At 46.9% G+C, this 12,743-nt stretch overlaps 1 protein-coding gene across 2 annotated transcripts in view; it reads right to left on the bottom strand.

Annotated features, from left to right (window-relative positions):
• Positions 1-12,743, bottom strand: part of LOC119171561 (uncharacterized) — a 160,484-nt gene that overhangs the window by 130,329 nt on the left and 17,412 nt on the right. For both annotated transcript variants that reach the window (XM_075892331.1, XM_075892334.1), the window contains exon 3: positions 5,781-5,985. In XM_075892331.1, coding sequence (XP_075748446.1) covers positions 5,781-5,985 — 205 coding nt within the window. The remainder of the gene's footprint in view (positions 1-5,780; positions 5,986-12,743) is intronic.

The following is a 12,743-nucleotide window of genomic DNA, read 5'->3' as shown; positions in this document are numbered from 1 at the left end:
GAAAGGATCTCTTGTCTTACGAAAAAACAAAAACCTATTTACTAACTGCTTGATAAACAGATGTCCTAGCCCAAGGCCTCCACACTTCACCCGTCTAAACAAATTCGTGCGACTGCACCTTTCCCAGTTAGACCCCCACACAAATATTGCAAACACCCGATGTAATTTTTGCACATTGACCCGGGAACAGTACAGCACTTGCATCACATACCACAGCTTAGACACAAAAAACCAGTTGCATGCAGTAGCCCTAGCAAACATGGACAGATAAGTTGCATTCCACCTATTCGCTTTTTCTTTAATTTCTTTCGTTTGCTGTGTCCAATATTCGTCAGTACTTTTGTATGACTCGAGCGGTACTCCAAGATATTTAACTGGCGTTCTTGTCCATTTAATGGCTGCGAAAAATTCTGGTGTTGAAGGCCAATATCCATGCCAGAAGCCGAGGCATTTACCCCAGTTTATGTGGCTTCCTGTAACTTCGGCGAAATATTTAGAAACTCTGATTGATTCTTCAATACCGACATAGGTAGTGCTACAAATCGCAACATCATCAGCGTATGCGAGTAGTTTGACCTCTGAAGATTGTACTCTAAACCCATTAATGATGTCATTCTGCAATATCGACTGACATAAAGTTTCAATATAGATGCAAAACAAAAGTGGACTAACAGGGCAACCTTGACGCACTGAGCGCTCGATTCTTATGGGGGGGCCCAATGTCTTGTTGATAATTAGTCTCGTACTACCGTTCCGATATGGCATGGCTACTCCGTCAATAATTATCTTACCAACATTAATGTGCTTCAATACTGCAAACAAAAGAGCGTGGGAAACGCAATCAAACGCTTTCTCCAGATCCAGCTGGAGTATGGACACACGAGCATGACAGGTGTCAACACATTCGAGCACGGATCGCATTTTATGAACGTTTGTAACTATGGACCGACCTTTGATTCCACACGTTTGGTGTGGACCGACGATATCTTTTATTACTGACTGAAGTCTGGCCGCCAAAATTTTCATTAATATTTTGTAGTCTACGTTTGTCAGTGCGATTGGCCTGTACGCTGTGACGTGCCTGAGCTTTTCAACCTCGTCTGTTTTCGGAATCAGAACGGTACGCGATTCACCAAAGGATGGTGGTAATTTCTTTTCCTCATATGCCTCATTAAAAACGCCCGCAAGTATTGAAGACAATTCGCTTTTAAAACATTTGTACCACTTGGCACAAAGACCATCTGGTCCTGGAGATTTCCCAGGATTTAACTTATCAATCGCCCGTTCAACTTCAGATGCAGATATAGATAATTCCAAAGCGTTTTTCACTTCCTCACTCACTTGCGGCATGAGTCCTAAATATTCGTTTTTAAATCTTTCTAGGTTTGCCTGTCTACACGCAAAAAGGTTTTCAAAATGACTTGAAAATACGGATAAAATGCTGTCCGTATCAGTTACTTCGTGACCATCCTTCTCTATTTTCTCGATATGATTCCGTCGAGCGTTCGTTTTCTCCACCCCTAACGCTCTTTTGGTTGGCGTCTCTCCAGCCGCTAAAGCCTCGGCCCTAGCACGGACGAGTGCACCGCGGTAGCGTTCCTCGTCATGCAGTGCAAGTTTCTGCTTAATATTGCGTATGTCAATTTTATACTCTCCCGGTTGTCTGCACTCCAAGTCTACTAGTCTTTCCAAAGTCTTTCGGAGTTCTTTTTCTTTCTTTTTCCTTTCATAACTCAATGTGCAAGAACGATCAATAGCTTTTAATTTTATTTGGTGCTTGAACTCTTCCCATTGTTCTGCAAGTTTAGCTCCATCATCCATTTTTATTTCATTGATGCAGTTCATAACCTGATCTAAGAAATATTCGTCAGTGATCAAAGTGGAATTCATCTTCCACAGCTCCCATGAGAAAGTTCCACCTTGTGTTTTCTCTCCCATATCACATTTAACTAAACAATGATCGCTAAAGTGTATTGGGTAAACAGCATATGTCTTGCAGTGGGCTATTAATTCAAGCGACACGTAAATACGATCAAGGCGCGCATGGCTATTCCCCTGAAAATGTGTGAAACGCACCTCCCGCGTTCCCTCCATACAGCTGCCCACGTCTTCTAACTCGAATTGAGTAACTACGTCCGCTAGCGTCCTACTACTTTTATCGTAATTGGCGCGTCTATTTGCTCGATCTCGCCCATTGAGGACGCAGTTAAAATCACCAAGTAATACAGATTTCCTTTCCAAAGTGAAGTGCTGCTTTAGGCTTGAAAAAAAAAGTGATCGCTCCTCACAAATGGTTGGTGCATAAATACACACTATACGCCACTGACATTCATTGAATACAAAATCACAGGAAACCAATCTACCAGATGGGCAAGCGAAGGTATCTTGCACTACCAGACCCGGTAACTTCTTAATGAACAAAACGCAGCCTGCAGACGTGCCTATTGCTTGACTTACAACTGCGTGGTAATGCGCTGTAAACCTCAGCACCATGCCCCGAGTCTCCTCCTCACCGTCTACTTTTGTTTCTTGTACAGCAAGTACATCCAGATCATGATCCACAAGTAGCCTGTAGACTTGGCTCTGTTTCCGCTTGGCGGCGAGACCTCGAACATTTAACGTTGCCACTCTAAGTTTCGGTGCAACAGCCATGTCTACACAGTGAAGAAGTTAGCCCGGGGCATGGTGCTTACCTTCGGCGTCTAGCATAGAGCTAGACATCTTCGGAGCCTCCAGGTGGACCCGTGCCACTGGAGGACAATGGTGGCCAGTGATTGTCCGGTATCGGGTTGGGACGCAGCCTTGTGCTGCTGCGTCTGAACGAAGTCGCCTTCGCAGGTGGCCCCTCTTCTTGCTTTTCGCTGGACGCCTCACGCCGTCCTGCAGACTGCTCGCGGGGTCTTTTGCTTGGCGCCCCACCACTGATACTCTCGCACGACACAGGAAGTTCGGTTAATTCCACCGGCTCAGGCTCCTTCGATGAGGTGCTTGTGAAGCCTTCTTCGGTTTGGCCGGCTGGCTCTTGAGTAACCACCTCCCCAGATGCTATGTCTGCTTTGGCTGTTGGTTCATCACCACCAGTCGGTGTAACTGTACCTGTTGAAGGTTCAGGGTTCACCGCGTCGCCTGCGCCTTTTGCCGCGTCTTCAGCCTCGGTCACGTACATCACCAACTCTGCCGTGTCGTCACCTTCGGCTGATCCGATAGCCGATGCGTACGTGCGCATGCACGCATCTTCGCTGTGGCCGAACCGCCGACAACGCGAGCATCGGGGTACCTTACACTCTCTTCTAACATGGCCGGTACCTTGGCAGCGCAGACACTGCATTGGCCGACCAGGTGCAACCACAAGTGCCAGTTCACCAGCCACCCTGATTTGATGGGGGAGATCTTCAACCTTCACGCCACTCTTGAGCTTAAGAAGCACAGTCCGTGTGGTTGAACCCTTGTCGCTGACACCTTGAACACGCCAATGCTCCCTTGTGACTTGTACGACCTTCCCATAAGCCGCCAACGCCGTTCGCACGTCTTCATCGTTGACGCCGTACAGCAGCCAATGAAGACGCAGCCGCACCTGCTGATCCTGGGGGTCTACGATGATGCAGCGTCGGCACTTGACTTTCAACTCCTTCACATCCAGCAAGCGTTTCGTAGCGTCCGCGTTGTTCATGGTGACTGCCCAGACATGATTTATCTGGTAGGCCCCCAGTGCCAACACCTCCGGCAGCAGTCCTGTAGGTCCGAGCGCGTCTCGGAAATCTTCGACTCGATACGGTCTGCCGCGCACATCACCGTGTAAAAACACGGTGTTTTGCGCGACGCGTCCCTTGGGCAGTGGTGGCAAAATAATCTCATATCCTGCGTCTTGGTCTTCGGTCATCCTGTTACCGCGGCTAGTATGTGCCGCAAACGCCGCTCCTACGGAGCACATGATTCTTGCGTCCGACGCGCGTGAGTGCCGACGAAAGAATGACTATTTTTTACGTATACACGTAGTAAGAAGTAAGCGTGCGGTATATATAGCTCCTACTTTGCAGGAGCATGTCTGGCACAAGGGAGCATTGGCGTTCCAGGATGAATTTTAACAAATATAAACCTATAGCACCATATTATACCACCTCGTTACGTGTGTTTGGTAACGTAGCACAAGACTTTTATTTTACCTTACTTATAAAAATTACATCTCATATTTATTTATTATAAAACGGCCACAAAAAGGCATTATGTACAGTGGCCGGAGCAATGTACCGAACTCATCCTCAGTGCATTTGAATGCTTCACACGACTATTATATCTGCGTTTAAAATGTAATAATTGTTTTGGGGGTTTTACGCGCCTAAACAATGACAATATTTGGAGACACGCCGCAGTGGAATAACTGTGACTGTCCTCGAGGCTAATTGTGACCATCAGGTTATTTTGATCTGCCGGTCTTGTTGATATGTGCTGTACTTTACTAAGTTTGTTGTGGCTGTCTATTATGACACGTGTAGCACTTGCTTATGGTTCGTTAACTTGTGCTTCGTTTCTACAATATCAGAATGACGTTTACATATCTTGGTTGCGTAACTTAAAACAAAATGTATTTCCTTGATCTATGGATACATTCTGTGTCATTTTTCCGTGTAATGATTATACGTCGAGATGATTCGTCTCATAAATTATAAGAATCGCAACCACACACTGTTTTGAATTAAATAGTCAGAAACCGGGTAGCGAAAAGGTGGTAACGGAGCAAGAAAGGCAGTAATAGCTGCAGTTACTACCTCTTTCATTTCAGTTACTAACTGTTTACTAACGTAGGTATAGTAAAGAAGTCGCAAAAAGTTAGTAACGGTTACAAGTAGTAACTGCCTACTAACGTGGATAGTAAAGAGGTAGCAAAAGGGTAGCAACGGTCGAATAAAGGTAGTAACCACTGCAGTTACTACCTATTTGCTTGCAGTTGCTACCTTTTTACTAACTTTTTTTGAGAGTGTGCATACCGTATATGTCAGGAGAATATAAACATCTAAAATTATAATTTATTGTGCTTGAATTAAGTTCTTATACATGCAACTTTCGCGTCTTACTTCAAGAGAGACGAGGTGCACTGATTTATTGACTGATCAATCGATCGATAGACCGGTTGGGCAATCTCGAATAGTTAGTGCCCGATTTGTTTGAATAACGCCCCCTTCTTCGTCTTACTTTTATTCATAGAGCACTACAACCAGCTAAGTATGTAAGAATATCTCTTTTTAGGTGTTGGGCCATTCGAACGTTGAACTGCCGAAGAACAGCCTTTTGCCTCGATATCCTCCGGAGGCATAAAAACGGCCAAAATCCACCAAAAACCAAGGAAGCTATCCGACTGGGAAGCAAAATTGAATCGTATATATAAAAACCCTATTGCAGTAGATTACTTGCAAATCGACTCTAGAGCTTTCTATTGTTATTTCTCCTGTAATATCGAGGTCTATACTACCATCATTAAACGAAGTGGTGAGCGAAATATCATCAAGCTTACTATGAAATTCTTTGTTAAACCTACGACCTTTACACGCTTGCCAGAGGCATCTTAAGCCATATAGGCCATACTTTCAGTGTATAGCACCAATTTGATAACTGTGAATTGGTATAAACGTATCAAATTATTAATTTATTGTGCTTGAATGAAGTTCTTATTCATGCAACTTTCGCGTCTTACTTACTTCAAGAGAGACGAGGTGCACTGTTTGATCGACTGATCGATCGATGGATAGACCGGTTGGGCAATCTCGAACAACCTACTCACTCACCGTTCCCGTCGCAGCTGCTGCAGCAGGGAGGCGAGGTGCCGCTCGGCGGTCGGAGAGGCGAGCCGTGGCGAGGTCCTACTAGCGCCGGTGGTCCCCCGGGCCAGCCCGTCCCAAGGAGACCGGCCGCCGCAGTTGCCGGCATTGTCCGTCTCACGGCTCCTCGTGTCCGGCACCGCCGCCGACACACTCCACGCTCCAGTGACGCCTGCAATACGTGCGAAAAACATTTATTCGTGGAGAGTTCGCAGCCCCATAAGGAACCTTTACACATGGGGAGTCCTTATTCCGGGACCCCGCTAGACAAGGCCGCTACCCGCGCCCGTTGGAGGAGGTCCCGCCTGCGGTTTACTACCCTGGGACCTCCTCCTGCATACTTACATTGTACACTTCTGATGCTAAAAGTCAGCTGACTATTTATGCTTCTCTTTCTTACTCCTCTTCTTTTCTGTCTATTTCCGTTCTATTATTCCCTTTCCCCCCACCCCAAGTGTAGGGTAGCCAACCGAGCCAAGCTTGGTTAACCTCCCTGCCTTTCCTCTCTATTTATCTCTCTCTCTCTCTCTCTCTCTCTCTCTCTCTCTGATGCTAATAAAGAAACATTGATTGATTGATTGATTGATTGATTGATTAATCTCTTTGAGCCTTCAGCCCTGAGCAATTGAGTATAGGGCTGCCTCCCATGCCTCTCCAGTTGGGGAAGGGTCAGGGGGAAGGGAAGGATTCATCTGACATGCCCACACCATGTGAAAGTTATCGGAGACTCCCCCACAGTAAGGGCACCGCCCATCGACTTTCGGGTCGAAATGTCTTACTACTGCGAATGACTTCAGAAATTTATTCATTAAAGCTAAAGCTTTACATGTCTTACTAAACGCCAAAATTGACGGTCAGCGTTGGTGGCGTCAGTCAACCCAAGTGATGCACGAAGTCACCATCACGTGATAACGTCCCAGATCGGTACGTTTCTGGCGTCACTACGAAGCCACACTTTGCGGCGTCACATGATGACGTCATTACATGACACATCGTGGCTTGGTCAAAGGTGTGTTGATCATGAAGGCAGTGCAAGACCAGGAGTGGTGCAAAAAGCTCACAATGCCTCCGATCCTGGAGGCAATGCAAAAAAATGTTATGTGCAGAAAGCTTTCGGAGGCAGGCAAGGGAGAATCAATACATCGACTGAGAAAAAAACAAAACAGGTTTTTCGCCTTCGAGCTCTCTTTTAGGCGAAAGCTTTCAGCCGGTACTACGTGAGCTTTTTATTTATTTATTTATTTATTTATTTATTTATTTATTTATTTATTTATTTATTTATTTATTTATTTATTTATTTATTAAGCTAAATGGTGAATTCTCCCTGCCGAGCTCACCTAACAAATACGCTTGACGTCAGGGCACAACATTTTCATCCGATCGATCGCTCTGTCTCTGGGGAATGTATGTTCAAGTCGGCTTCTAATCTCGGCATGAAACGCTCGACCCCCCCCCCCCCCCCCCCCGCAGAAGCCGCTAAGAGCGCCAGGCCCATCAAGAAAGCGACCTTGCAGTGATCGCACACCGCTGCGCGTGTCCTAACGGCGGTGCCAAGCGTCAAGCTTTTCTTGGCACTCTATCGGATGAACTTGCGACAAGTTCCTGAAGGAAGAGCACCGCGCGAAATGGCGGCCCGCGAGCGTATATATACACTCGATTCGAAAAAGGCCACGACTCAACCACCCAGAAGGTACATGGCAAACCGCCCACAGTATAGCGAGTGCACTCTTTAAAAAAAGTTAGTAAAACAGCAGCAACTGCAAGCGAATAGGTAGTAACTGCAGCCGTTACCACCTTTCTTGGACCATTACTACCTTTTTGCTACCTGTTTACTACCTGCGTTAGTAATCAGTTACTAGCTGCAACCGTTACTAACTTTTTGCGACCTGTTTACTACCTACGTTAGTAAAAAGTTAGTAACTGGAATGAAATAGGTAGTAACTGCACCCGTTACCACCTTTATTGCCCTGTTACTACCATTTCGCTACCCAGCTGTTGACTATCTAATCCAAAATAGTGTGTGATTCCTATTCTGATAATTTATGAGAAGAATCGTCTCGACGTAAATCATTAAACAGAAAAATAACGCAAAAGGTATCTATAGATCAAGAGAATACATTTTGTTTTAAATTACGCAACCGAGATATGTAAAGGTCATTCTGATATCTTTGAAATGGAGAAGTACAAGTTAACAAACCGCAAGCAAGCGCTACATGCGTTGTAATAGACAATTGCAACAAACTTAGTAAATTGCAGCAAATATTAACAAGATCGGCGTATCAAAATACCCAGACGGTCACAATTAGCTCTGATGACGGTCACAATTATTCCACTGCAGCGTCCCCAAATATTATCACTGTTTTGCACCATCAAACACCAAAAACAAGTATCACATTCTAAACGCTGATATATTAGCCGTGCGAAGCATTCAAATGCACTGAGAATAAGGTCGGTACCTTGTTTCGGCCACTACACATATTGTGTTTTTGTGGCCATTTTATAATAAATAAATATGACATATATTGTTTTATAAGTAAGGCTGATTAAACGTATTGTGGTACGTCGTCAAACACATGTAGTGCTATGCATCTATAGTGCTATACATTGTAGTGCTATAGGTTCAAATTTGTTGTAATTCACCTTGAAACACAAATGCTCCCCAGTGCCAGACATGTCCCTGCAAAGTAGGGGCTATGTATACCCCACGCTTACTTCATACTACGTGTTAGCGTAAAAAATGGTGATGCATGTTAGGGGTATCTATTCTTCGCGTTCATGGCACACCACGCTTCATTACCCGCAGTTGTGAAGTATTGAGACATTCATGATTAACATTAGCAGTGGAGAAATAATATGTTAGAATGAATAAACAAGGTAGTATCGGTTACTAATTTTTCTTTGAAAACTTTGAATGTTACTACCTATGGGTGGTAATGGCTAGGGTAGTAACAGTTAAAAATGCTGGTAGTAACATCAACGTTAGTAACTGTTACCACCCTCGCCGTTACTCACTGCGCTTACTACCAGGGTTGTAACATATGTAACAAACCGTTACCGCCCCAAAGTTAGCAAGTACTACCACCTTTTTTCTAAGGGTGTGGAGCAAATAAACATGTGTGGACAGCGGCAGAGTGCATATATGTATACCGTGTGTGCACGTTGCAACTCAAAGCAAGGGCGTCTTCATGCTCAACAACATTGACAGAAGGTTCGCTTCAGGAGCCTGGGAGGCTCACCTCCGGTGCCTGCGGAGTCGAAGACGTAGTACTAAGACCCACTTTTATATGTAAATGTGCGAGCTTCCATGCAACTTACTAGCAGTCTCCTAGAAGTGACTCCAACACGCTTTATGCATGTATACACCACGCGGATTCGAACCGACATTCTGAGAGAGTGGTCAAATCGCCAGGCACATCATGTTGGAAATTTCGTATATAAATGATGTTAGTGCATAAGAATCGCGCAGCATTTATCGAATATCCCGTCGATTGCTTCGATGAAGGTCTCACGGGTCATTTATATAGGCGCCACAACCGCGCAACTGCGGCCCTTCAACGAGTGTAGCAGTATATGGCATTCAACCGAACAAACGCGGCTACTACCGTTTTGCTCTGTATAACATCATGTGCCACGTTGTGCATATAATTTCGGCCGAGGAAATACTCCCGAGCCGCGTTAGATCGCCAGCGTATATACGGAGGTCCAGCCCAGCGGCGAAACGGAAATCTAATTACCGAGCGTGTTCCGCATATCTAGCCGCCACGCAGATGGCGAAAGGGAAGCTGCAAAGTGTATACGAAGCAGCCGACCTGGCGTCGCTGCAGGCTTCCCCACTTCCTTCGATCCTGCGCGCATGTACATCAGTGGCCGAATAAAGAAAGCACGGTGATCGGCGTCGTCCGTTTCGAGGTCGCTCGGGCCCACGCTTCGGGCGATGTCAGGATGTTGCGACGACGACAGCGGGGATTTCGAAGGGCACGGGAAGGTTGCCCCGGCAACGGGACCCTTTATGGCTGCGCGCCCTCGCACCGCAGCGCGGCACAGCCCTGCGCGTCCGAGCCCGCGGCCGGCTGGGATGCTGCCCCACGCGTCCGCAGCAGACACGCCCTTGTCGATGATCGAAGGTTGATTCAAGCAGAACACGCAACAGCCCCCGCACGCCGAACACACACGCGCACGGGAAGCAGCGAGCGAAAGGGTTTGTCAAACCTGGCGGGATTAGATCACCGCACGAAGAAACGGCTTGCGATTAGCCCCGAACTCCCTATTTGGTCACTTCGCCCAAAATCGTGCACGCGAAGTCAGACATCCCATACGGGAAACGGGAAGGAAGTGAAACGGAGAGGCGAGCGAGTACTGAATCATTATGGCGTAAAAGTTGCGCAAAGAAAAAAAAGGACGAGGACAAGAAAGTGAACACCACAAGCGGTTACTCACAACTGAAAGCTTAATAGCTTGAACAGAAAATATATATTATCAAAACGTGACGTTAGACTATCGTGGGCGAGGCAAAAAGCAGAACTGCACATGCTGCAGTTAGTAATCCTTCTTTTGCCTTATCGGAAACGGAAGTGGTGCTAATCAAGGAAAGGGTGTGAGTATGTTGTTTGGAAAAAAAGGGGGAGGGAAGTTGCTGAAGGAGATGCGTTCTTGGTTTGGTTTTTTTGCCTTTTGCATGCCTCGCCCACGATGCACATGCGCGGGCTTGGTCGAGCGTCACGTTTTGATTCCATATGTTTTATGTTCAAGCAAAAAGCTTTCAGTGATGAGTAAGTGCTTGTGCTGTTTACTTTCCGGTCCTTGTCTATTTTTTTTCTTTTTTGCACTACTTTTACGCCATAATAGAAGAGCTGACGTTCGGGGTGCATAGGTGGGGCAGGAAGGACGGTGAGGCAAGTCCGCCCCATATACTTTTACTCGGTTTGACCTGATTGATTGATATGTGGGGTTTAACGTCCCCAAACCACCATATGATTATGAGAGACGCAGTAGCTAAGGGCTCCGGAAATTTCGACCACCTGGGGTTCTTTAACGTGCACCCAAATCTGAGTACACGGGCGTACAACATTGCAGCCGGGATGCAGCCGGGATCCTATCCCGCGACCTGCGGGTCAGCAGCCGAGTACCTTAGCCACTAGACCACCACGGCGGGGCTCGGTTTGACCTGTTTAAAGATCAGGGTTGTTTAAACCATTGTTTAAAGATCAGGGTTATGGCTAGTCACCTTTATGGCCACGCATATCGGCCGGCCGCCACTATAGCATAGTGGCGGCCGAGGACCACTGATCACCAAGAAATGTTCGCCTTTACTTCCGGAAAGCCGAAGACCAGGAACAGGCCGCTGTCAGAAGCACATGCTTCGTCTTTACATTGACTGCAAGGATTCCTTTCATCAGGGCTCGATCAATTTTAGGGGGGAGGGGGGGCACTGCGGTGAACGCTGTGCACAACCGTATGCATACCTGCTGCCAAGCCACATTCCACACATGATTGATTAAGAACACAGAACTCGCGAGCATCCTTTTATAGTCGCAACCGCGGGCCTCAGAATCGAACGAGCGAGCAGAGTGAGTCAATCCTCCTGCCACAAAGCAGGTGATCAAGTTGACTCGGCGGGTGCGAGATACAGTGAATCAGAGCAGCTGCAGGGTCACAGGATAACTACGGGCTCTCGAGGATCACTCGAAATTGAAAAAGTCGCACCACGGTAGACAAACTGTCAGAATTTGTTGATCAAGGAAAAAAACGCAGGCTATTTCGTCGTGTCAGAGCACAGCCCTGGAGCGTTCTAATCGCTCAACAGCTATAGGCGAGTCGAGTAGATTCTTGGAGCATAGTTAGGTGAAATCAAGTCGGATACGACGTTTACCGTTACTGTGTCGCGCGCCCTGTTAGAATAAACCAAACCCGCGCCCTGTTGGGATAAACTATAGATTTCTGACAGAAAGATCCATTCCTGGAAAACTGGACTTCCTGAACAAGAAAGTTGAACGGTTTCAGAGGCTCTACGAAATGACAGAACATCGCAAATCAGTAGGACAGACTGTCGGGCAAGTTGGCTTTGTATGTTAAGAAAGTGAAATTAGTACGAAGGAAGACGGACACGCAGACGCGCGTCCATGTCTGCCCCTTCTTTGTTTACGCCTTCGCAGCTGCGCTAATGTGACTGTTAAAATTCCATGCCAGTTCTGCGGGAGTCAGCATGGGGGATAAACACTCGTAAAAAATATTGACATGCATGATTCACAGTATTGTTTTTTTTCTGTGAGACACCTGAATTTGCGGAAACAATCTCGCAATGTAAAGCTCAGCCGAAGCCCTGTTCGACGTGCCGCGAAAGAGCTTGCGCACCAGACACAACGTCGAACAGGGCTTGCGCACCATCCAGTCAACAACAGCAACAACAACAACAACAACGACGACAAAATTATCAATGGCATCCCTTGCGCGCACGCTCTCTCCCTCGGGCCAACTTGCGCGCTTGACTACGCCACTCGATGAATGCTGCGGTGTTCAAGCTTAATTGGCCCTGCAGCGACGTCTCGCTGTGGCTCCCAAGCAGTCGACTCTCTCAACCTTCAAGTTGCTGCCCGGCATCTTTCACACTGCGAAATGCTCCAACTGGGCGCTGGTGCGAGAAGATGCAGCGTCAACTCGGTTCATCACGTGCAGGTTAGCTCGTGGGCGCCATTCATGCATCTGTTTTCCTCAAGGCCCCGCCTACATTTCTCGCTGTGGGTGGCTCCACGCGGGCCGTAATAGTCGAAATTACCACGAGTCGTTAAACATTCAGCGCGGGTACCTCGAACACGAGTCGGTTGTATACGTTATCTTCGCTCCGCGCCCTGCTTCGACAACGCGTACGCTGCAATGCCGCCACTCAGTCAAATCTAACGCGGAAAATAATAACAGCGAGACAAGTACACTCGT

Source organism: Rhipicephalus microplus, chromosome 4 (genome assembly GCF_043290135.1).
Source record: "Rhipicephalus microplus isolate Deutch F79 chromosome 4, USDA_Rmic, whole genome shotgun sequence".
NCBI classification, from domain to species: Eukaryota; Metazoa; Arthropoda; class Arachnida; order Ixodida; family Ixodidae; genus Rhipicephalus; species Rhipicephalus microplus.
The sequence above is the reverse complement of the archived record's forward strand: the minus strand, read 5'-3'. Positions and strand labels throughout refer to the sequence as shown.